Genomic DNA, 26,306 nt, shown 5'->3' with positions numbered 1-26,306 from the left:
TGTGCCATTCATATTCCCCTTCTGATCACTCATGTGCCATTGATTGTCCCCTTCTGATCACTCTGTGCCATTGATTGTCTGCTTCTGTTCACTGACTTACCTTTTTATCTACTGTACAGCCGGGTAACTCCGTTAGGGCAGGGATCAGCAGCTTCCTTCCTGGTGCAGAATCACGGGGACGCATGTGCCGGCTTGTTACTTTCAGTTTCGCTCTGCACTGCAGCCAGCATCGAGGAGACACACACAGTATCAGGTATCGGAGGATGTCTTATTCGCGGGGGAGTGCCTTATTTTAATTATTTTAGCAAAAATCGGGGGTGGCTTATTTGATGGGGATACCTTATAATCGGGGAAACACGGTAAGTTCACCAGTGCTTTGTTTCTTTCTTATGATGTACTAAAGCAATTTCTCGGATGTTTTATTTCCGCTTTTGCAGCTTAAGGATGGCTTGTTTCACCTGCATAAAGAGCTCCTTTGACCGCATGTTGTCTGTTCACAGCAAAATCTTCCACATACAAGTACCCCCCTTCAAATCAACTCCAGGCCTTTTATCTGCTTAATTGATAATGACATAACAAAGGAATTGCCCACACCAGCCCATGAAATAGCCTTTGAGTTAATTGTCCAATTACTTTTGAGCCCCTGAAATGAAGTGATTGTGTTAAAAAAAGACTTTAGTTTCTCACATTTTTATGCAATCTATTTGTTCAACCCACTGAATTAAAGCTGAAAGTCTACAGTTCAACTGCATATGAGTTTAAAAATAATTATGGTAATGTACAGAGCCAAAATTTAAAAAAAAAGTTGTCTCTGTCCAAATATTTATGGACCCAACTGTATGTGCTCCTTTTTCTAAAAAAAAAAAGTTTGTTTGTTAACCAACATTCTCTCTGCATGGGAAACCATCTGCAGATTGCTATCATCTAGGACTTGCAGTGGATGGCTGAGGCTGGTGGACCATGTCTGCACCTTTGACCACCATACTGCCCACAGGGGCCTTTAGGCTAATGTAAAAAGTAAAAACTAACCCAAACTGCATTATTACAAGTAAAGATAGATCATTTTAATGCAGGACATTCATACTACTTGTTGTTTTGCAGTGTACTGGAAATAATTCCTGTAAGCTGCATTTTGAGTGACTAGGCCTAAATTGGACATTCAAGTCAATTTAAGAATTTTTTTTAGGAACGGAATGTATATAATGCAGATCACTTCATCATTATCCTACAAATGTATTAATGTAACCAATGCTTACTAGTGTGAACAACAACTTTGAATTATTTAAACACAACACTGTTTAAAAAAGGCCTTCACAGTATCATCTACCTGATCCTCCTAAGGGATCTCCTGATGTTTCTTAGTGGAATCCTGGGAGTACAGGGGACAGGGAGACCTCTCTGGGGTATTTCTAAATCCATCTGTAGGAAACACACATGTGTTCATCAGAAGGTGGGGAATCTAGGTGGACCTTCAATATTAATCTTTAATAATAATATTAATCCTCTTACCTGGTGATGTGAGGGTCTGGTGGTCCTCCATTATGATGTCCTTGTACAAATCCTTGTGTCTTTCTAAATACTCCCACTCCTCCATGGAGAAATAGACAGTGACATCCGGATATCTTAAAGGAACCTGACACACACAATGATACAGTCACCATTCACACACATCTCATAATAATGTCCCAGAATTCCTGACACTGCTCACCTCTCCTGTCAGCAGCTCAATGATCTTCAGGGTGACATCTAGAATCTTCTTGCTAGGAATAAGGTAATAGGTTGGAAGTTTCATGATGAGGTCCTCACTTTCAGTATATTGTTTTTCCCTATCAGGTTGGCCATTGGGTGTCACATAGTTATCAAAGGTCCTCACTAGTTTGTAATCCTGTGTGTTAAAATATAAAAACATATTCATATATAAAGACTTGCATCCGACATTAATACCATTAGCAAAGTGTGATGACTCTCTTTCCCAGAATCTCTCACTTCTCCAGTTTGGTCATTAAAATAGTTCATTTATTAATGAGGACCTTTATTGTAAAAGCTGCAAAGGCACTAGTCACCTGTATCGCCTGTTGCTGATCTTCTCCCTATCACTGATTTACCATGCCTTGTTCTGCACAATGTCCCTGTGTAGAGGAGGTCATCATAAGGTTTGCCCCCAGATGTCTAACTGTAATAACTAAACACCTTTCGACTGGTGGACAATATTCCAAAAAGCAACAGAATTGGTGGTAGAAGCACAAATCTGGAAAAGAAGAATTAAGATCCCTGTAATGTCATTCCTAAGGTTCAGCTTAATCCATACTACAATGTGAGATGTAGTGATTTATAATCTAAAGAGCAAAAGTGATCAGAATCCTCCTCACCTCACCTATCAAAAGGTAGATGATCTCCAGGGGGAGGTTTAGAATCTTCCCAGTCGTTTCACTCCTGTTTTTTTCCATCCTCTGTCAGCAATGTTTAGATTTTCCTTTGAAGGAGAATTTATTGACAAGTACTTTAGGTGATTCTTATATTTTTTTTTGTACTTCAGAGAGTCCCAGGAACAGACATCGGGTATGATACCTATTCAACACCTATGCCAGAGGTTTTCCTCTAATCTACACCAAATATCTACTCCCCAACAACAAACCTGATGAACACAAATATCGAAAGTCAAAACTTTTCATGTTAGAAACTTTTCATGTTAGATAAAAAAGGGTTTGGTTGAAAATACTTTTTTGGCCATCAATGTCCCATCATCAGCAATGACACTTCTGCAATAACAAAGTTATCAGACTGTTGGCAATCTTTCATATAATGTTCTCTGAACTGTGCATGCACAAACCTGGCTGCTGGGAACAAATTTCGGGTTTGGCCGTTCTAAATGGTGGAAGATTTTTAATGTGGAAAAGGATTGGGTTAACATGGCAGTAGCCACGACGGAGCAAGGGGAGGTGGGTTATCATAAAAAAAAAAAAAATAAGCTCAAGAAGGTAACTAATAAGAAAAACAGACAAACTTGTAATGTCCTCCAGCATACTGGTGCTCAGTATAGAGGTGACAAGTTGGTATAAAAAAATTATTTGAGCATCTTTTTTTACCTTCTCCATAACAATTGATCAGCACCTACCGGCGCCAAATGTAAAAAGGTCCAGTGCTTAGAGTCAACTGTGCTCAACTCAAACTCAGTGTCAGATGGTGATGAGTGCTGTGGCCAGTGAGTGAAGCCCCATATCTACCCCATATATATACTCTTTACAGTATGGATTCGATCATTGGATACAGACTAAACTAAACTAGCATAAGCTCTTTCTAATGAGTCAGCATGGAGATTGTTGTACCAACCAACCTCCCTTCTATCACCTAATCACATTTTTAATGGTCTTATCATTTTAGAGAACATGTTCTTCATAGTCTTCACCATGTAATGTGCTTCATATCAGAGACCTGGGAGGAAGATGGTGATTTGTTGAGGTGACATGATCCCCCCTATCTTATCCATAGAGAGTGCTTGGATCTCCTTCTCTCTTCCTCTTTCATAGTAAGAAGATGATGTTACCTCTTCCTCGTTGAACAGTTCCACCCCCAATCACACCCATAATGGTGGAACAGCTAATTTCCCCAAGACATAGGCTACAACATAATGGCTACCATTTTGGCTATTCAAGGCTACAACATAATGGCTACCATTTTGGCTATTCAAGGCTACAACAAAATGGCCACTTATTACATTGAAGATGGATTTGATTTAGCATCATAAAGAAGAACCAATAGCTAAAATATTAATAATAATTGAGAGAGAAATGTTAAATATATAATTATTATTAGTTTATATGTTATGATTTTTAAGGACTGCGATAGTTTGTAATATGTATATAATGGACTACAACAAAATGGCTACTGCAAGGCGGCCACCATATTCTCTTGAATGGGGGATACTCTCCCTCTAGTGTTTGATCTTGGAAAGTGACTTAGATCACGCCATTGCATCCTTTAGACAAGAACACCCAACTAGAATACCAACTAGAATAGGATAAATATCATAAAACAGGTATTTCTTCAACCAACACACAGATCAGGAAAGCATGTAACATGAACCAGAACCAACCTTTTACACCACAGAGAGACTTAGAAGAATGATCTGGTGCCACTGGTGGTCATATACAAACCATCCCCAAAAGGTCCAAGAAATATCATCAAGGAGCAACAGCCTGAAGCCTGAGAAAAATTCCCAGAACTACTTTTGCTACATACTCACAACCACCCAACCTAAAACAACTTTTTGTGAGAACACCCCAGTACTACATGGAACATCTCTCTGCATGCAAAAGAGATATGAAAGTATGGGGTACCAGTTCCATGATCAAAATGGGAGAACAGAATACAGAGTACCCTTTGCTAATTTTCTTCAAAGGTGGTATACTTGATATTATGTGCCCAATGCCCTAGTCAGGATCAGACTGTGCCACCTCAGAACCAGAAAAAAAAACTTCAGTGGGGCCTTGTGATATGTCCTAAAAACAAGTAATTTTGTGGCATATAATGGGTCACTGGACAGACTTCTTTCCCTCCAGTGGGCCCCTGGTTTCTTTTGCTGTACAAAATTGCCACTAAGCAACTAAACTAAGGTGCTTTTTGACTTCGTAAGAGTGGCATTCTGACCTCCACTGTAAAGATGGCACCGTCTTTTGTATAGAATTCTTCCAAATGGCAACCAATGCAAATGCATTTTTTTTTTGACTGATTATAGTAGGGGTTCCCCGACACCTGAATTTTTTTATTGGTTCCTTTAAGGAAAAATGCTTGAGAATAGCTTCCCCAGACTGTTGTTCATATAAGGACTGGAATTTTATATGACTCCGCTTTTGATTAAATTTTTGACAAAAGTCAGTTTTTCCAAAGACCAAAAGGAACCATTTTTAACATGGAAATCAGTGATACAAATGGGTTTATTAATCTGGTTTTATACCTAATACAAAAAGGCCATGAATAAAACTAAGAACACCAGATTCAATGTGTTATTATGGGAATTTTCGACCTTGTTCTGAAACACTGGTCAGTTAGATGAATTTATAATGTAGCTTTTAAAACAGTCTATCGTTTTATATATTGTAACAAAATATATTTAATCATATTCATTAAGCTCTGATGAAGTTGGTTCTAGATGAACCACTGAAAAGCATTGGAGTGTTTTTAGAAATTTTAACTTATTATCCTTTTTTATTTGGCCTGGTTTTGACCCAGCCTATTTCTTTGAATTTTTTGGATGTAAAAAAACAATAACAATAACCAACAATAGAGGTTTCTTCATTAACATGAGCCCTTAAAAATGGTTATCCTGATTATAAGTTGGGTCTACTTTTGGATACTGCTTTTCATACCATCATTTACTGACATTTTTCTAAATGGGGTCTTTAAGGACCCCTAAAACAAATTGGCTTGGTTTTTAAACACTTTATGAAGAAAGTTAACTTTTTGTGGTCCCTCAAGATTTTCTTTTCCTGTAATTCTTTCTATAAGCGACCCTAGAAGTTTGTAAAAAAAAAAAAAAAAATAAGCCTTTCTACACTTCAAGGTCATTCAGACTGTAAGTTGACTCTAAGCTTGGATCTAAGTTTGGATACAACACCTCCTTCCTGCTTTAGAGCTTTAGAGCTCTCTTTGCTTTATCAAGAGATTCACAAACCACAGACTGGCTACATTATAAATGTAGAAGCTTGTGATTTACGTTGTGAAGTGGAATCGAATAGTGAGCAAATAGTGACAAATTATTGTCAGTGACAAATGGAATTTATATAGCGCCAACATATTACGCAGCGCTGTACAATAAATAGGGGTTGCAAATGACAGACGAATACAGAGTGACAGATGGGGTCAGGACCCTGCTGGAAGAGCTTACAATATAGGAGGAGAGGAAGAGCTTACAATCTAGGAATTATGCCCCTATGACTATCATAGGGACATTATATTGTGCACTCCTGTGAAAGACAGAGACATGACTATGGAATGTGTACAAGTCCTGTGTAATATGTTGGTATAATAATTAGAAATAATAATATAAATTGCCCTTTTTACACTTCACCTTGGTTGCAATGTCATAGCATAGGCACCTGTTACTTTCCAAGAGAAAGGAGATGCAAGATATGGTAAGATAATTCTAAATTTTTACCCATACTTAGAACGTAAGTACGCTGGATTCTTAAAGAGGACTCTCGGAGTTCACCTAATAATTTATCGGCAAAGCTATTATTCTTCTCATAACATAAATATAGGCTTTTGTCAATGTGAGTTCTTTAATAATATACAAGATGTTCTGAGCACGGCAGTGTCTGCTCAACCCAGTGACGTCTTTTGTGAGAAACAAGCTGAGACTTGTTTGTAAAGCGCTTTCCACACTCAGAGCATGAATATGGCTTCTCCCCTGTGTGAATTGTTTTGTGCCTCATAAAAGAAGACTTTCTAGAAAAACACTTTCCACACTCAGGGCATGAATGTGGCTTCTTCCCTGCATGCAAACTTTCATGGGTGGTCAGTTGTGATTTCCAGGAGAAGCACTGCCCACAGACAGAACATGAATAAGGTTTTTCCCCTGTGTGAGTTCTCTGATGTGAAATGAGAAGTCCTCTCCGAGTAAAATTTAAACCGCACTCAGAACACAAATGTGGCTTCACCCCAGTGTGTGTTTTCTGATGAGTTATGAGATTAGCTCTGTTGGTAAAGAATCTCCCACATTCAGAACAAGGCAACAGCTGCTCGTTTTGGTGACTATCCTCGTGATAAACAAGCTGTGACTTGTTAGTAAAACACTTTCCACACTTAGCACATGAATATGGTTTCTCTCCTGTGTGAATTCTTCTGTGTCGGTTAAAAGATGACTTGCGGGAAAAACACTTTCCACATTCGGAGCACGCATATGGCTTCTCCCCTGTGTGAACTCTTTTATGAAGAAAGAGGGATGCTTTTCGAGAAAAATGTTTGCCACATTCAGAGCAGGCATACTCACTAACATGGGTCTCCTCATGAGAAGCTAGTTGTGTTTTGTTAACAAAATCCTTTCCACATTTAGAGCAGGAAAATGGCTTCTCCCTTGTATGAAGTCTTTTGTGTCTGACAAATGATGACTGGTGGGCAAAATACTTGCCACATTCAGAGCAAAATATCGGTTTCTTGGCTGAGTGAGTTCTTTGGTGTTTGAAAAGTTTTGTTTTTGTTTTAAAACATTTGCTGCAGACAGAACACTGGAATGTGTCAACCACTCTTGGAGATTCATGTGAGCTGGTAGATGGTGCATAGTCAGGAGAAGAATCCCGAAGCCTAAAGAGACATAATGATGGGTCTCCAATAACTGGGTGATGGTTCAAGGCAGCAGGGGTCTTCACCATAGCTTCAGATGTGAGGTCTTTATCTGGTGAAAAAACAGAAATTATTTTTAGGTTTCTGTTGTGTAGTCTGCTTGAGGTTTGGTAAATTGTTGTGTTGGTTTAAATAAACAAAACAAATATAAGTATTTTACAGCAAGAACAGCTTTATAAATGATTGAGATTAGGTGTTTGGTTCTGTCAAGTCCAACATATACAACCAATAAAGAGAAAGAATCGATGCTTATTCCTTACCTGGGCCTAACTCTATAGGAACGTCCTCCTGTTTAATCCTCACATGTTCAACTTTGACGTTTCTCTGTGTGTCTCTTGTATCCCCAGGATCTGTGAATAAAGATGAGACTGAAGCCCCCTGTCCTGAGATGAATGAGAGACCCCAGAGAGAGTGTGTGTGGGAGGTGATTGGTCACGTCTCCTGGCTGGTGACACACAATGACATGATGTGGGGAGGAGAGCTGAAGTCTAATAGAGGCTGATGGAGCCTGACTCCCTCACTGGGCACATACTGTCCCCCAATTACTGTCTACTGACAAAGAAGGGAGAATAAGAGATTGTTGTGGTGACTGAACATGGAGACTCTGAGACTGTTTTTTGGATTTAGTGTTCATTACTCACCTGTGCTGATCTCTGGAGGGATTCCCTCCTCCTTACCTCGATTATCACCCCTCACATACGGCTCCTCTTCCACCTCAACTTTCACAATAACTAGGCCTTCACCCTGCAAATACACAATTGTGTATGATATATAATTGATGAAATAAATAAAACTTACCTTTAATCCCACACCTCGATGGTGCTAGTCCTTCCCACGATCCGGTCCCACGTCCTCCCAGGAAGCACCGGGCGCTGCCAACTTCTGTCTTCTCTTTAGCCTTCTTCTTGCTACCTCACCCGATCTTGCACTGCGTAGGTTCGAGATCGAGTGATGTAGCCACTGTTAAGGGGAAAAAAAGCAGATCTCACTGCACATGAATGAGATCCACATTTCTTTCCCCTTGGTGGAAAAAATGCCTCTTCTGTGCATGCCCGAGAAGGAGCAGCCAAAGCCAGGTATCCCGGGAGGCTCTGCGCTCCTAAAAAGTCTTGATCGCCATAGTGATCAAGACTTAAAGTGGTCTTTTTTCCACTTTTTTCCTTTTTTAGAAAAAAAGTGTTGCACTTAAAAAAAAAAAAAACAATTTAATTTATTTAGGAGGGTTGTCTACCCTTCTATGTAAAGTAAATAGGATAATCTGCAAGAGTAACAAATTTAAATAAGACTTCCTAAAACTCAGAGTTCCACCTACCTTAGGCGCCTGATGTTTCTTTATGGAATTTTGGGAATACAGAGGACGGGGACAACTCTCTGGGGTATTTCTGGATCCATCTGTAGGAAACACACACACGGACTGAATACATTGTTTCTATGTCTTTAAATCAGAAGATGTGTGTATCTAAGTGGATCCTCCCTACTCTTCTCTCCTTTACTGTATCCTTTAAAGCATCCTCTTACCCAGTGATGTGAGGGTCTGGTGGTCCTCTATCATGGCTTTTTTGTAGAGGTCCTTGTGTCCTTCTAAATACTCCCACTCCTCCAAGGAGAAATACACAGTGACATCCTGACACCTTACAGGAACCTGACACACACAATGATACAGTCACCATCTAGACACATTCCTTGTCTGTTACTCTAAAATTTCCCATAATTCCCAGCACCACTCACCTCTCCTGTAAGCAGCTTTATGATCTTCTGGGTGACTTCTAATACTTTCTTGTTATGGTTTTTCTCAGATATTAGGCATGGAGACTCTGTACTGAGGCTTTCATTCCAATCACATCCCTCCAATATATGTGGTTCGTTTCTGGGTGTCATATGAGCATCATCAGTTTTTTTTACCCTATAACTCTGTGTATTAAGAGAAAATGTATTGAAGACTGAGTATACAAAGTCACTAATAATAAAAATTCTGAATTTATGTATTTATGATGTGACCTTCCCAGCATCCTCCTTACCTCTCCAGTTAGAAGGTAGATGATCTCCAGGGCAAGCTGTAATATATTCCTATTGATTTCACTGTTGACTTTCTCCAACATCATAATCTACTTTTCCCAATTAATTTTTCCCAGAATAGTCTTTCCCTCTTTCAGATGTGATGAGCAGAAAAGGAAAAATAATCAATCTGTAAATACTATTAGTGAATTTGGGGTTCAGCTTTCCTGTGTTAATGACATGGCTGTGGGAAATCAGCACATAGATGGGACGCCCATCATTTAAAATGTATCTGACTCAAAGGAAAAACAGGAAACATATTGCTGCTTACTAGTCCTTAGTTATGGCGGCTGCATTGTTTCCTTTTTATTTGGTTATCCTGCCAGTAACACACTTCCTGTCTCCTATCTCTACTAACAATGATACAATGTACAGAAATGATTGTTACCCCAGGTTGATCTGATTTGGACCACCAAGATGTCTTCCTCTATTCATCTCTATTACATGAAAGCCAGGTGATTAACAATTTACATTGGACAGCTTGCATAGGTGGACCTTGCATTTTGTGTGAGTTAAAGAAACTCCACAAAATTATTTTATATTCACCCTGTATACGGAAATGAATTTTATAGTTTCTCAGCGGGCAATGTGGTAAATTGTAACTGTATGTCTCCTTTACCGAAAAACCTGTTACTCCATATAACATTGTTGGCATCAGCCCCATTACTGAAGAGAATAACAGTGGACCCAGGGAGAGTTGGCAGTGAAGATGAAGTGATGGAGATGGTTGCAGTGTTCTCCCCAGACCCTTTTAGCCGGGCGCACCACTCGACCCTTTTCAGTAACCACCCGGCTGTTTTTGGGTAGTTACTGATGAGTTGGGTTACAATACAGGGGCTGCCACCCACCTAAAATTCTTTTCTCTTTGATATACTTATCTCTGTAGTAATTAGTTGACAAGTTTCCATCCTTCTCCAGAATAGTCAAATGATTTGCCAACTTTCTAAAACCCGCCATGACCCAGGTATGCAAAAGCACACACATCAAAGTAATTGGTTGTGAACTACATATATTTACTACAGGTTGCAGCTGTCCACAAAAAGGCACCCCAGCACTATCATTACCAGCAGAGCTTATCATCTAATCCTGTACATTGAGAATTTACAGAGCAATGAGGTGACATGGTCCCCCCATGCCCACTCCACATAGAGTGCAGGCACCCCGTTTCTTTCATAATAGGAAGGCATTATTACCTCCTCCTCCTCACTCTTCTGACTCACATTCCTTGAGGACGTTCCAATGCCACTAAAACGTCTGTATCTGACTTTTCCGGGCTACAACAAAATGGCCGCGAGCTCTGCTGTGTTAAGGATACTTCATACTCCTATGTACACTCCCTCTAGTGTTCGTGGCATACATTTACTTATAAAAATGTCCCTGTGTAGGAAGGGCGGGGGACATTTTCTTGTTGAATGAGGACAAGATTGTGCGTACAGTGAGGAGGTAATGATATCTTCCTAATATGAGAGGCGGAAGAGAGAGGGGGTCACAACACTCTCTGTGGCCTGGATGGCAAGGTATCACCTATTATATTTCTCAAATATCGAAACCTATTATTTTATTGGTTGGTGATTGAGGTGATAAGACAAAACCAACCAATGACTTCAACAATAGATCAATCTCAAAACCAAAATCTGGGATTTGATTGTTATTTCTTAGAACAATCCGCTTGGGCAATAACATATCATGTAGCATTATTCGCGGTCTTTATTGAGTGCAGTGCCTCTTCTTCACCACAAGATGTCCTCGGTCAACAAGGTTTGACCATCTACAACTTCTATAAAATTTTTCTACATTCCAGTTTAACTGTTGCAAATGTTCCTTTGCTATTCTATAAATATAATATTACTAAATTATAATAAAAAATATAATATGTATATATGTATAAATGCTATACCTGAATAGCAAGAAATGTGAATAGATATCTGGATAAATGATTGACGTGCCAGAGAGAGGCAAATTGCAATGCAAAAATCCAGTGCACTAATATTCAGGAGACTGCCAGCCCTTCCCAGCAGCCATGATCTTCCCGCATTCCAAATAGAAACAAACACCTAGTAATATGACCACTGGTTCTAAAATAAGGTATGTAATGAAAGTGGGCCTGTGATTGCATGCAGCTGGTCACATGATATTATAGGTCCTTGGTTACATAATTACATAGTAGGTTAGGTTGAAAAAAGACATAAGCCCATCAAGTTCAACCACTAGGGAAATAAACATATCCCAGATATAAAACCCTAAAAACCATAGTTGGTCCAGAGGAAGGCAAAAAAAACGCTGGTACAATTTGCTTTAACGGGGAAAAATTCCCTTCCTGATTCCATAAGGCAATCAGATGTTTCCTGGATCAACAGTCTCTGTTATGGTTACTTTAAAGCCTTAATACCCAGTTATATTCTATGCTTCTTGAAAATCATTCAGCTTTTTCTAATCTATAGAAGTTAAGCTTAAGAGCTAAAACTAATTCCTGAGGCAGCCGATTCGACATTTTCACAGACCTTACAGTGAAGAATCTTTTGCTTATCCGGAGCTTGAACTTCTTTTTCTCCAGACGCAAAGAGTGCCCTCTTGTTCTGTGTAATGATCTCAAAGTGAATAATTGGAAAGTTAGTTCTCTATATGCATCATTAATATATTTATACAGGGTGATCATATCCCTCCTTGTATGTCTCTTCTCAAGTGAGAATAGTTTCAGTTCAGCTAATTTTTCTTCATAGCTTATCTCCTCCATTCCTTTTATGAGTTTAGTTGCCCTTTTCTGCACTCTCTCCAATTCCACAATTGTGAGCTGGTGCCCACAACTGGACTGCATATTCCAGATGTGGTCTGACCAATGCTTTGCACAGGGGCAGGATTATTTCTCCATCTCTGCAGTCTATTCCTCTTTTATTACAAGAAAGTACTTTACTAGCTTTATATTGCAGCTATTGTATTCTGGTATTAAGTCTATAATCAACCAGAACCCTCAGATCCTTTTTTATTTCTGACCTCCAAATGTATTCCCCCTATACAGTATGAAGCATTCATGTTGTTAGCCCCCAAGTGCATAACTTTACATTTATCTATATTAAATGTCATTTGCCACTTGGCTGCCCAATCAAACAGTACATCCAGGTCTGCTTGTAGATTAGAGACATCCTGCATGGACTTTATTCCATTACATTAGTTTGGTGCCATCTGCAAACCCAGAAATGATACTTTTAATCCCAAACTCTATATCATTTTTAAAGGTGTTAAACAGTAAAGGTCCCAACACTGAACCCTGGGGTACACCACTAATAACCTTGGACCATTCAGAGTATGAATCATTAATCACTACTCTCTGGATGCAGCCTTAAGTCAGTTCTCTATCAATTTACAGATGGACTTTTCTAAACCCATTGACTCTAACTTGCATATTAACTGTCTGTGGGATACTGTGTCAAATGCTTTAGCAAAGTCCAAGTACAGTATATCAACTGCTATTCCACTGTCTACCTGTCTACTTACTTCCTCATGAAAAAAAATAAATTTGTTTGACAACTTTTATTTTTACATTATTTATTTAAAAAAAATTTTTAAGCCATACATAATACAATAATAAATAATACACTATTTCGAGTAAATACAAAATGAGGAAAAAAACCATACATACAATAAAGTATAAAATCAATTGTAAAAAAAGAAAAAAAAAGAAAATTTGTGGCTACATATGCAATTATTTCAGATAACTTAAATAATATCTGGCAAAAACATAAAATATATTACAGAAAATATACATATTATAGAAATATATACAAAATATAGACCACAACCCGTAGGAGATTAAGAAAAAACAACAAAATTACCCTTATATACATCAGATTAATTTGTACATCATAATTATATTTTGATTGTATATGCTCTACATGTGTGTGCAGTGTCTGTCTTCTGCGTGTGCTCTGACTTTGTGTGCATTGTCTATCCTCTAGTTGTATGTGCTTTGACTGTAGGTGCATTGTCTGTCCTTGAATTATGTGGACTCCAGGTATGTGTGCATTGTCTATCCTCTGGTTATGTGTGCTCTGACTGTGTGTGCATTATGTATCCTCTGATTGTGTGTTCTCTAACTGTGAGTGCATTATCTGTAACCCACAGGGAGATTTAAAAAACAAAATTAACTTTATAGATATAAAATTTAGTCCTACGTCATAAATATTAAACATAGTCAGGGGATTTAAAAAATTCCTTGCAGTAGAATCATGTGTGTTCAAATTTTTCATCACGGTCACGGAGACCTGCAGTGAGGTCCTCCATGAGCATGATTTCATTCATAATATTAAACCATTTTTTTTTTAGATGGACAGAAAGAGGATTTCCAATTCAGAGAGATACACAATTTTGCTGCATTAATCAGGTCTAACAACTTTGGTTTTATGAAACTTAAGGGAAAGAGAGCTGTGCTGCAACAGGAAAAAGGCTGGATCCTCTGGGACTGCTTTGTCCATAAATTTCTGTAAAAGTCCAAAATGGGGGACAGTATTGGACAAGACCAAAAAATGTAGAGCATAGAACCTTCCCCCACATTACGCTGCCAACATCGATCAGACACCTCAGGAAAATATCTATGTAAGCGAACAGGAGTGTAATACCATCTGGTAAGTATTTTATAATTCAATTCCTGGTACTTGCTACTGATCGTGTTATGGTGAGCAAGTCATATAATCTTTCACCTCTTGGATTCATCCAGCAAAAGCCCCAAATATTGTTCCATTGTGTTATTTACAGGGGAGTACAGTTCTCCAGCTGGGCATTGGGAAACCCATATAAAGCCAAAAGAGAATGTCTCGTGGAACCCAAACCATCGTAGAGGGATTCAAATGGTGTCAATGGGCGAAAAAAAACAACCACTTGGGGGTAAAGATCACAAAAAGTGAGCCAACTGTCTCGCCCTCCAAAAACCCAATGGACTGGGTGCCCCCAGTTCAGCTAATTTATCAATCGAGAGCCAAATAGGCCCTTCCATAAATCTCGGGCTTCTCCTATTGGGACAAATCCCACCTGATCAGAGTGCGCTAATTTTTGAACAACCTTCTGTAACCGGTCCGCTAAAATTTTCGTAAACAGCTTAAGGTCTTGGTTTAATAGAGATTTGGGGCAGTAACTGAACAGCTAAATGGGTAGGACAGTAATATGGGCCCTGAGAGAATCTATTGGAAAAACTCTCCCCTCCACTATTGCATTAAAGGCCTTCATCATATAAGGTAATAGGGAGTGCTGAAACTGTTTAAAGTACTTCAAAGAAAACTTATCGGCCCCCAGGGTTTTCCCCTAAGAAGTGTTAGCAATAGCTCCTTGTAATTTTTCACTATCTTCACATTTTCACACATTTTAGATATTCCTGAACAGCCTTTTTCAAAGAGGGGCCCCCTGCTGCTGTATCTGAAATCATTCAATATATAGAGTTCCAAATAATACTTCCTGATTCTTCCTCTATCTCTCGGGTACACATTGCATGAAAGTGCGTTCCCTCTGACACCATAACGAGTGTGCCAGTAATCTGCCACACTTGTTTCCAAACTGGTAGAAAGAGCATCTACACCGCCAAAGGAGGCTTTAGCTTTAGAAACACATAAAATAGCTAAACGACTTCTCAAAGCTTCCCATTCTTTGCCTACTGTTAGCGAGGGTACATGTTTGTGTTTTCTCTCGAGATCTAGAGTCTGAGCCAAGAGCTGTAAGATCTCTTGCTGTCTGGCTTTTTTGAGCCTTGCACCATGCCTAATAAAATGACCCCTTATCACCGCCTTATGGGCTTCCCACACTATCAAGGGGTCACTATCAGGAGTACTATTTGAACAAAAATAATGCCTCAATTCAGTGGTAATTTTACTAGTCACAACCTGATGCTGCAGTAGCGACTCATTTAACAAATATTTCCAAAATTTTGAAGATTCAAAAAAAAGCAATACTTGTAGTTGAACAATCACTGGGGCATGATCAGACAAAAAGGTCTCCCCAATAGTGCAGCTTCCAACCTGATACAAGTCATTTTGACGGATCCAAAAATGATCAATCATATCATATCCGATAAGACTGATGAGGGTGTGGGAAAAATGTGTAATCCCTCTTCGGCAGGTTTAGGATACTCCAGACGTTTAATAACTGGTGTTGAAGCATACATCGTTTCAAACGTTTCTTGCCTCTGGACCCTACATTCTGGGAGCCCCTAGAAGTATCCACCACAGGATCAGGTGTGAAATTTAAACCCCCCCCCCCCCAGTACCAACAGGCGCTCCCTGAAATCCTCAAGGTGCTCCAGTACCGATTGCAAAAATACTCCCTGAATTGATGGTGGCATGTAAACTGTAGCAAATAAAATATTCAACCCCTGTAGCGAATGGAATATTCAACCTCCGGGATATTCAACTCCTGTACATTCAGAGTAAGAACCTTAAAAGGCTCCATTTAAAAAGATAACAAAAGCAGAACAAAATAAAAAAAGCAATAGTCCTAACTCTCAACGTCCGGTGGGGTCAACGCCCCGAGAAACCTGATTGGGGGTAATACGGAAGACCCATGCCAGGGCTTCCGCTCCAACTTTGGAAAATCTATACATTTTGTACAATAGTGGGACCGGCACATCAAAACCAAAATCTATCACTAGAATTGCTCCTATGTGCCCGCTCCCCTACAGAACCAGCCTTGCAAAAAAAAAAAAAAACACATACCATATCTCCTTTGCATTTGCATTAGTACATTTGCATAGCCAAACTAATAAAACCTTTCTAAACAAATAAAATACACATTCCAGTTAGTATAAGACTGAAAAAGAAAGCACTGATAGCAGCATGGTAAAGATAGTAGAGGCCGCAGCCATAAGATCCTGATTTTCGATTTACTCAGGCAATCCTTTATTGTTATATATTGTTACATCTGCTCCTATTTTCCAAATCACCTTGCTCGTTAAGGAAATATTGTATAATCATAGAATGTTCCTGAAATATGGCAGAATTGTTAGTGACATGTACTTTAAGATCATCTGTAGCTTTTTCAGCTTCTTTTTTACGATAGGACATCACGTTTCACGATAGTGCTGGCTCCCTCTCACCACGTGGGGACGTCAGATCCATCTTAGAGGACGGCTGCTTCCCCGTGCCCTGAGAGGAAGGGGTGACGTACAGGCCAATACACCAGGGACAAGACCCGCCTGGTGTAGCAGTGGGGCAACGTTGTTGCTTTCTGCCCATCCTTGCTGTCTAGGAAGAGAAGTGTGCCGGTTATAAACTAGAGAGACAGCTGGAGCAAGAGCCGAGATAGCACATATCCTATCAGTCCATGAGCCCAGCCACGCCCCCCAACTTTGGTCTTTCTTGAAGCCATGCTGACTATCACTTATAATATTATTTTCTAGCAGAAACCCCTCTATGTGCTTCTATGTTTGGATGCTTGGATGTTAAACTAACCGGTCTGTAGTTACCTGGTAATGACTTTGTTCCCTTTTTGAGGATAGGAACCACACTTACGCCAACCCATCGGTACCATGCCAAAGAGTCTCAAAAAAATTACAAATAATGGCTTTGAAATAACTGAGCTCAGCTTTTTAAGGACACATCTACCGGGTCCTGGTGCTTTGTCAACCTTAATTTTGCCCAGCTTTTTCTCAATATCAGTTGAGCCATTATGACTCATTTAGGGCAGTGACATTGCTATTATGAATTTAAACTTTAGCCCTGCCATTTTTCTTTGTGTACACAGAGCTAAAAAAAAAAGTGTTTAGTAAATCCGCCTTTACTTCATCCCCATTTACCAACCCAGAGATATCCTTTAAGGAGCCTACATGCTCAGATGTGGGGGGGGGTGCCTTATTTTCCTTTGCAATCTGTCTTTCATTTTGAAGTTTTGGACATTTTATCTCCTTTTTACATCTTTTGTTTTATTGTTTATAGTTTTAAAACGATGAAGGTGATCCTTTCATTTTTATATTTTTGGAATGCCCTTTTCTTGTTTCCTATGGCTTTTTTAACATTAGCTGTGAGGCACATAGGTCTTCTCACCCCTGCACTCAAGTTCTAAAACATAATATGCAATATCTACTCAAGTATGCACTGAAAATGCTATTGGAAAGCCAATCTTGGCTTATACTTTGGTTACACCAGTAGATGGTGCCTTGTCCTAATGTATTGTGTGTAACAATCTCCTGTTGTCAGTTTGATGATAAAGTCACACTTTGTGCCCTGGGTTTAATTTCACATTTATGTGGTTTTTCCCTGTATTGTCAGGTAATTATAAGTACCTTGGTTTATATTTGAGTATATACAGTAGAGTAAGGTTACTATGGTTTACTAGGGTATGACAAAGCAGCACTCATTGCAATGATCCTTAGAATCTTTGAAGCATTCCCGCAAGACGTGACAAAGAGTGACAGGCCCAAGACCAGAGCAGAGAGTAAAATGAGGAACCATCAGTCACTTATCTAAAGAGGCACTGTAGGGGAACTTGTAACTGTGACTATATTAACCAATCAGATTTAATCTTTTATTCTCAGGAAAATTTAAAAATTATCTAGTTAGTCACCATGGCAACATTTAGGTTTAGTCATGGAGTCACAATCAGTGGCCTTGTTACATATATAACAGCATTAGGTAGGGAAGGGGGGGGGCAGAAGTGACTGGCAAGCTCAACTTTCACATGGTGGCTAGGCACCAAATGTTTTTTTTAAAGGAGATCAACAAAATCAGCGGAGCTGCAAGGCTTATGTGCTAGCAAGGAACATACTGATGAATAGAGGGGGGGGGGGGGGGGGGCAGAAAGACCAGCTATTCAGTCTGCCGTCCATCCATTCACTGTCCAGTCGCAGGCTGGGGAAGGAACAAGAACTGTAAGTATAATTTAACTTCTGCAAGAAAAAAACAGGTCTCCCACCCTGCCCAAAATGTATGGAATGTAAGGAGGAAGGGAGAAGGGGGTCTCAACACTTTTTTCAGACTGGATGGGTGAATCGAATGACCTCAACAAATCATTATCTTCCTGCAAGTCCTCTGATGTGCAGGCCTCCTCTGGGGGGTGTTTACCAAAAAACTAATTTATCACAAACATTTATAGGTCAGGTTTCTTTTTTTCATAAAGTGTCAATGAGCTTTGTTTAAAGCAGAGTACAACATATGGGAATTCAGTTCCTGTTACCCCTCTGTGTTTGATCCTTCTTGCTTTCCACCTCCATATCTGAACTTCATCTTACTGACCCTGTGCTACATCTGCTGCCTGTCTGATCCAAATCTTTGTCTGAAAACTGAACTCAATCTTGCTGATTTGTAACCTCTGATGCCTAGTTGTTGCCAGTTTCTTCTTGCTTTGACCATGTTTCTGCCTCTGGCTGCATGTTCCTGCACCTAATCCCCAAGCCACCGGGGGTATGTGGCAGACGGACCCGCTATTCTATCAAAGATGGCCGTTTTGTTTTATTTTTGCATATGATTAGAGTTCACCTAGTTTCTAATAAGAGACCCTTTTTTTTAACTTCATAGAAACTTTTTTTTGTCGCAAAAAATACAGTTTTTTGTTCACAGGTAAAGTTAACGGGAGTGAGCATGCGCCGGCAGAAATAGCTGACACAGCCTGAGATGTGCGGCTCCCCTCCGGTTTCCTAATCGCTTCGTAATAAGCTCCCACACAGCACCAACCAGGCAGATTAATGGCGCAGCAGCAAGGAGACACGTCCTACCACTTAGTACCCGACAGGTATGGTGGGCAAATCGTGAGGAAAGACAAGGGATCGTCTTTCTCGATCCCAGGCAATTATCAACACGGTCCAGGATGGCGGAAGTGTAGGAGAAAGCCGCCCTCAATGCTCCCCAGACACATAAGGCACCTACTGAAAGGCTCTCAGACAAGCATGTTAGGTGGGGAAGAATCCCCCACAGCCTCTCCTCTAAGTTCCATGCAGGACCCCTAATCGCCAGATTCTGACACGCAACCTCCTATATACAGGCTCCAGATATTTTCTGCTGCCCCAACTCCCCAGCACCTGTACATGTGGCATTGTCCCCGTTTCAGACATCCTCAATAGGGATCAGCGAGCAAGATTTTTAAGTTCGATCTCGCAGCGAATCGAGCCTTTCTCGCTTACCGAACATGTAAGCGAGAACGGCCTTGTGATTCGCCATGAGGGATGAGGGAAAAAGCAGGGGGTGGTAACGGCAACTATTTCCGGCGAGAATTGCAGCTGGGAGTAAATCATTTGCTCCCAGGATGCACAGCAAGACCTGGCAGCCCAATCAGGAGAGACTTGAGCACAGGCATATACAGGGAATGAGGGAGGGGTTAGTCACTCCATCTTGTTTTCTGTAGATAGAGGGAGGGAGAGACGTGGATTGTGACAGGGACAGTTTAGGAGCCTTCTGTATATCTGTATAGATGATAGTCATGGACAAATCCTACTATAAAATAAATACAGATATTTTAGTGCTTGATACCTGTTACTATTTACCAAAGAAGACCGTTTGGTACAGTTAAATTTCTGGGACTACACCCAGCTCTAGATGCCAGTTACCAATGTGGTCCCCGCTCCTTCTCAAGGCCCACTGCCTCCTCCTTCTGCTGTTGCTGCCACCTGTCAGTACTCCATTCACTAAAATTGTATTGCACTACACCCAGCTCTAGATGCCAGTTACCAATGCGGTCCATGCTCTGTCTCAGGGCCCACCGCCTCCTGCTGCTGCTGCCGCCGGTCAGTACTCCATTCACATAAATTGTTTTATACATGTAAGGAACTTACCCGTCCTGCGAGCCCGCGGTGTCCCTGGGGTTCCCAGCCACAGAGGGAGACGCCGCTGTAACAGGCAGCATGGCCGAGGCTGCTGCTCTGCTCGCAGCTTGTCTGTCTCTGCAGGCGGAGGGATCCGCCCTGGCCAAACTACTGTTCAGCCAGGCAGCAGCCCTTGCATCCCTTTAGATGTGGTTAATGATATTGCTGCTCAGCATTATCAGCACTCCTTTGCAAGTGCAAGGTAGTGCACGTCCTAGGGGTGCTGTAGGAAGAGGTGCGCGTGTTACTATGCGTCCCTCTTGTACCCCCCGAGGGCGTGGCACTCGGCTGCCTCACCCCGGGGCGGGACATAGTTAGTTTGAATTCCCTGCGGCTAATCAGCCGCAGGGGATTTACTTAGTCTCCTATCAGACGGTGCCAGGTGGCGCAAGGTCATTGGTCATCCTGGCCATTTAAGGAGAGCCTGTCCATTACACCATTGCCCGATATAGCCTCTGTTAACACAGTGTGCTTGGGTGTGTCTTTATGTGGTTTAAAGTTTATCTGTTTGTCATTACCTTAGTGACCTGGTCTGAAACTCACCCTGCTTGAACTCTGCCAGCCCTGACCTCGGATTGTTACTGACCATTCTGCCTGCCCTGACCTCGGATTGTTCTTGACCTGCATTTGCCTTATCCTCCTGTACTTCGCTTTATTGGACTTAACCCTTGCTGTGCTGTATGATTTTGAATAAAGCCTGATTTAAGGGTATCTGGAGTTGGTTGTGGTTTGTGTGCCCAGGCGCATTACAATACACTTCTGGATGGCATTGATGATGCACTACACCCAGCTCTCCATGACACTTGCCAATGCAGTCTCCCTGGCGATAGCTGACCAGAGGCCACAAACTGCTACTGCTCTTGCTGACCCACACTCCGGCTCTGGTCCTCCTTCCTTTTGCCTAATGTCACCGCGCTACTTCTCCACAACTTTAAGGGTGGCATTCTTAACACATGTCATCCAGGTCATGATGCCAGCTAGCAATGCAGTTTTATGCTGTTTTGACGACTGTTTTGAGACTGCTGCTAGTGGGTTGAGTTTACATCTAGCGCCACCCTTTCTCAATGTCCTAATAATTATGCTGCCTTCTGTACGCTGTCCATCACGCAAAAATCTTATTTGCCTGCTGTCACTTTAGCTACCATTTTCTGGAAAACCAAAAGGTCTTTTTGAGCTTGGGTATTTTCCCCTTGTTGCTACTCTTCTCCTACACATACCTAGCAAATTTAGTGGTTCTAACATTTATAGGGGCTTTGCTATTAATGTTAATGTTAAAGTTGGTCCATTGACTTTAATGACATTTGCAAAATTGTTTGCCGAAATTTCGGGGACCCATCGGAAGTTCTAGGAAATTTTTGCAAGACTGTCAGAGGCCTTCTCACTCATCCCTAGACGCAATATCTTTTAAGATGGTTGAAATTGTGGTTAAATATTGTTCAAATTAATCCGCTAAACCTGCATTAAGCAGGTTTATTTTTTTATTTTCCTATGCACATATAATTGGGAGTTGCGGGAGGGAAGGGGGGACACATGCCCTCAAATAGGGCTCACCTCAAGTTTCTCAAAGTTTGCAACTGTTCTATTTCATTTATATGTTTGTTGTGTTTTTATGGGATTTTTTTTACTACTGTTACTACTCATGGGGGACTTTCAACAGGTTAATCAGCTGGTCACCAGGGATAACTCTTTAAAGATGAATCATGGTTCAGAAATCTAACACTGATTCACAAAACCCACCCTATCTAAAAATTCTCACCCACAATGTACTGGGTCTCTACCTCCCACTTAAAAGATCCAAGGCCTTGTATTATTGCAGCTCGATTAAGGCTGATATAGTGGCATTGCAAGAATCCCACTTATCGCATAACTCAGTACCAAGGTTTCACACAAGAATTAGAATCTTTTTTCTAGCTAACTCTGATAAAAAGAAGTGTGGTGTAGGAATGAGCCAGCTAAATTTAAATTTCGATCTCGCTGCAAATTAAGCCTTTCTCGTATACAGAACATGTAAGCGAGAACAGTCACAAGGTCGTTTTCTCGCCAAACTCAGATGATCTCCCAATGGAGAATCTCCATTGAGATTTCATCTGAAGTTCGCCTGCAGTTACAGCTGATTGGAAGCACTCCCCTCCAAACCTGCACTTCAATGGAATTCGCAAAATTGGTTCCCTGAAATTTTGCGGACCCATCGGAAGTTCAGGGAATGTCTCGCTCATCCCTAGTGTGGCATTCCTGCTCATCCCTAGTGTGGTAATGTTATGCTTCTCAAAAAGCCTCAATTTTCTCTCTATGGAAGTGAATAAAGATCCAGGAGGGAGGTTCTTTTTTGTGCAAGGGACTATTGAAGGGACCGTACTTATCATAGTGACCTATTATGCGCCCAAAGACAATGAATTACATTTTTCCAAAAACTTTTGAAAGAGGTTCATTCTAGATCCAAGGGCAGTGCAATTTTATGTGGCAAATCAAATATGGCTCTAGATCAGATCCCTAAAACAAACAAACAAACTGTAAGGAACTTACCTTTCCAGCGAGCCCGGGGCATCCCTGGGGATCACAGCCACAGAGGGAGATGCCGCTGCAGCAGGCAGCATGGCCGAGGCTGCTGCCCTGCTCTCAGTGTGGCTCTCCCTGCAGGCAGAGGGATCCGTTCTGGCCGAACTACTGTTAGGCCAGGTGGCATCCCCAGCATCCCTATGGACATGAACAGAGAAAGTCTTTTTCTCAGCACTCCTGTGGATGTGCAAAGTAGGGCAGTTTGAATTCAGTTGGATTCAGTTATCCTCCAATCAAATGGCGCCAGGTGGCGCAAGGTCATTGGGCACTCTGGCCATTTAAGGAGATCCTGTCCTGAACACCATTGCCCGCTATAAGCCTCTGTGAGTACAGTTTGCTTGGGTGCGTTCTCTGTGTTGGTTCATATTAACCTGTTGTGTCGTTACCAGTAGCAACCCGGTCTGATACCTGATTCTGCCTAAACTCCGCCTGCCCTGACCTTGGATTGTTCCTGACCTGCCTTTGCCTTACCCTCCTGTACCATGCTTATCAGACTGATCATCTGTGATAACCCTTGCCTTATTTTATGACTACAAATAAAGCTTGACAAAAGGATTCTTGGAGTTGGCTGTGGTTTGCCCAGGCGCATTACACAAACCAATTCTTCCCATTATCTTTATTGCTGAAACAATATTATTTAGTAGACATCTGGAGAGAGATGAACCCCTCATCAATGAACTACATGACTTATTTAGTAGCCCACAATCAAAACTCCAGAACTGATCATATTCTGATGCCTGTTAATATAGTTACAGTACAAAAGTACATAGTAGGTTAGGTTGAAAAAAGACATAAGTCCATCAAGTTCAACCACCAGGGAAATAAACATATCCAAGATATAAAACCCTATAAGACATAGTTGGTGCAAAGGAAGGAAAAAAAAAACCCCGGTACAATTTGCTTGAACAGGGGAAAAAAATCCTTCCTGATTCCATGAGGCATTTGGATGTTCCCTGGATCAACAGTCTTAATACCCAGTTATATGACGCCTAGTAGCTAGAGCACGCATACTTTCTACACAATGGTCATATCATCCGATCCGATCTTGGAACATCTAAAAGGTTTGAAAATTCACCATCCTACATATAGATGGCAACTTAATGAAAGTTTAATACCAGAGCCAACATTACAGGGAGAACTTGAAGACTTGATCACAAGATTTTTTGAGATTAATAAAGTGGGAGATACTTCTCCAGCTAATAACTGGAAAGCGCATAAGGAGAAAGGGGATAAGGAAAAATCATCAATGAATGCTTCTAGTTTTTAAAAAGGCCTGGAACCAGGAAATAGAAGCCAAACTCAAAGAATATCGTACTATTCACCTTCAGCAATAAGGGTAACCCACAATTGGATCTTCACCCTCAAACTGAAAAGATACGCACAGAAGCCAATGTATTACTTACCACGAGGACGGAAAAATCCCTTTAGATGGGGTGCCCATAAATTTTACACTTGGGGTAATAAACCTGGTGGACTATTAGCGAAGAAACTTAATCCCAAAGCAAAAATTTATATTATGCCCAAGATCAAACTGAAAGTTAGTAGAATGAATGCATCATGAAAGGATTTCAAACTTTTTATGACTAACTTTGTGTGATAGTTCAGGGGCAGAGGAATTCTTTAAAAAGAATATTGTTCCCAGACTAAAAAGAAAACGTAAACAGATGTTAGAAAAACCTTTTACAATAGAGGAAACACTGATAGCGCTCAAACTACCTAAATCTGGAGGTGCACCGGTCCGATTGGATTTTCTAATATTTACTACAAGACATTTGACCCTATACTAGTCCCTCATCTAGTAGAATACTTCAACTATATCAGAGATGGGAATGCCCTCCTTCCTGATGCAAATAAAGCATATTATCGTGTTATCCCGAAACCGGGAAAAGATTCAACTGAAATTATAGACCTACGTTGCTAATAAACTACGATCTCAAAATATTGTCTAAAATTCTAGGGACACATCTTAACTAATTTTTGGGGGTTTACATCCATCCGGATCAGGTGGGCTTTTTAAAACATGGAGAAGCCCCAGACCAAACGAGAAGGTCCATAGACCTTATATTGATACTGCATACTAATTGGGACCAAGGCCCTAAGAGGGAAGCTATGCTGATGTCATTAGACCTACAAAAGGCCTTTGATAGTCTGTCTTGGCAATATTTATTTAATTTATTTGTTATTTATATTATTTATTATATTTAAAAGCCCTATATGACACTCCTACAGCAAAAAATTATCTGGGGGGTCATCTCTTTCTACCGTGTTTCCCCGAAAATAAGACACTGTCTTATATTAATTTTTTCTCCAAGAAATGCCCTAGGGCTTATTTTCAGGTAGGGCTTATATTTTGAGAAGAACAACAAACCGCATTTATTCTTTAACAAAAAAATTAACATTTATTTCAAATGTTATCACATTCTGGAACATCATGGTAACTCTGTAAGTAAACTGTGTGCTGTGTCCTCCCTCTTCTACCCTCCCCCCCCCTCACCAATCAGTCCTGCATCACTGTGCTCTGGAAGAGAGATGGGACAGCCTTATCCACGCTGTTCTCCCTTCACTCCCCCCAGCACAATCAGTTCTGCACTGCACTGGAGGAGAGGTGTGGCATCCTCAGCATCCTCTCTTTTCTCCTCCCCCCACCACGATCATTTGAGAAGGAGAGATGTGACAGGCTCAGTCTGCCCTCCCTTCACATCTCTCTCTACAATCATCAGCTCTGCCCCCTGAGAAGTGATGGATTGTGTGAGCCTGGAATACTCGTACGTACGGGGTAGTGATGTTGTGACAGTCCTGCACTCGTGTGACAGTCTGTGATCTCCTTTACTTCCTCCCCCACCACTATGTACAGTATGTGCTGAAGATATTCTAAGGTATTAAGCTAGGGCTTACTTTAGGGGTAGGGCTTATATTTCGAGCTTGCTGGAAAACAGCCAAAAATCCTGCTAGGGCTTACTTTCGGGGGGTGTCTTATTTTCGGGGAAACACGGTACTTATCGTTATCAAAATAGACACACAGCAAGGTTGTCCTCTCTCCCTTTTATTATTTTCCCTGGCCATAGAGCCGTTAGCAATAGCCATTCTCTCAAACCCGGATATTAGAGGCATTCGATGTGGGGATACCAAACACAAATGCCCCATATTTGCCGATGACATACTAATGTATGTCACATCCCCACTGGTGACACTACCCAATCTCTTCAAGCTGCTGGATAATTTTACTAGAATTTCAGGGGTTCATGTATATTGCACCAAGTCATAAGCACTCAACATTATCTTGCTAGCCCAGCAGGTTGACTTAATCAAATGTAACTTTGATTTTCAATGGGGAGAAAAATCATTACATTACTTGGGAATCCAATTTACACCAACATATCAGACACTTTACCAGGCTAATTACACTCTGTTTTGTGAAATAATTATGTCAGATCTACAGAGATAGTCTAAATCACTGGTTTAAATTAAATGTGCTCCGGAGAATATTGTATCTCATCCGAACACTGCCAATTTTGGTGTCTGGGCCAGCTTTAAATCACCTTCCAACCTAAATATTAACCTCCCTAGCGTTTTAATTCCGTTCAAATTT

At 40.8% G+C, this 26,306-nt stretch overlaps 2 protein-coding genes across 7 annotated transcripts in view; both read right to left on the bottom strand.

The window, feature by feature from the left end:
* LOC140339765 (gastrula zinc finger protein XlCGF66.1-like) overlaps nt 1–6,055 on the bottom strand; it is an 11,741-nt gene extending 5,686 nt beyond the window's left edge. The window contains exons 1-5 of one of the 4 annotated variants that reach the window (XM_072424667.1): nt 3,407–6,055; nt 2,370–2,473; nt 1,709–1,885; nt 1,510–1,633; nt 1,328–1,419 (exon numbers count right to left, since the gene is read on the bottom strand). In XM_072424667.1, the coding sequence (XP_072280768.1) occupies nt 1,337–1,419; nt 1,510–1,633; nt 1,709–1,885; nt 2,370–2,447 (462 nt within the window). In that variant the 5' untranslated portion in view covers nt 2,448–2,473; nt 3,407–6,055 and the 3' untranslated portion in view covers nt 1,328–1,336. Of the gene's footprint in view, nt 1–1,327; nt 1,420–1,509; nt 1,634–1,708; nt 1,886–2,369 lie in introns of all 4 variants that reach the window. The other 3 variants (XM_072424668.1, XM_072424666.1, XM_072424669.1) reach the window with 3 other exon arrangements.
* A 204-nt stretch (nt 6,056–6,259) lies between these two features.
* On the bottom strand, nt 6,260–10,685 carry LOC140339744 (uncharacterized). Of its 3 annotated transcripts, XM_072424594.1 has the most exons (8): nt 10,587–10,685; nt 9,357–9,484; nt 9,067–9,249; nt 8,857–8,980; nt 8,651–8,730; nt 7,980–8,082; nt 7,599–7,688; nt 6,260–7,390 (listed from the first exon to the last, which is right to left on the bottom strand). In XM_072424594.1, the coding sequence occupies exons 2-8, from the start codon at nt 9,438–9,440 to the stop codon at nt 6,279–6,281; spliced, it is 1,776 nt and encodes a 591-aa protein (XP_072280695.1). In that variant the 5' UTR covers nt 9,441–9,484; nt 10,587–10,685; the 3' UTR covers nt 6,260–6,278. The 3 variants fall into 3 exon arrangements, with proteins under 3 accessions (XP_072280695.1, XP_072280696.1, XP_072280697.1); XM_072424595.1 differs by lacking the exon at nt 10,587–10,685 and having other exon boundaries at nt 8,016–8,082; nt 9,357–10,580; XM_072424596.1 differs by lacking the exons at nt 7,980–8,082; nt 8,651–8,730; nt 10,587–10,685 and having other exon boundaries at nt 9,357–10,580.
* Between the last annotated feature and the right edge of the window lie 15,621 nt (nt 10,686–26,306).

Source organism: Pyxicephalus adspersus, chromosome 10, assembly GCF_032062135.1.
Source record: "Pyxicephalus adspersus chromosome 10, UCB_Pads_2.0, whole genome shotgun sequence".
Taxonomy (NCBI): Eukaryota; Metazoa; Chordata; class Amphibia; order Anura; family Pyxicephalidae; genus Pyxicephalus; species Pyxicephalus adspersus.
Note: the sequence above shows the minus strand (reverse complement) of the source record. Positions and strands in the feature narration are given on the sequence as shown.

Bases quoted from the DNA above. Each gene is read 5' to 3' on its own strand.
- LOC140339744 (XM_072424594.1), bottom strand. From the start codon at position 9,440: ATGATGTTGGAGAAAGTCAACAGTGAAATCAATAGGAATATATTACAG. The intron at 9,250-9,356 runs GTAAGGAGGATG...CTTAATACACAG, and splicing joins TCTACCTTCTAACTGGAGAG to AGTTATAGGGTAAAAAAAAC. The intron at 8,083-8,650 runs GTAGGTGGAACT...GTGTATTTGCAG, and splicing joins AGAAACATCAGGCGCCTAAG to GGTGAAGGCCTAGTTATTGT.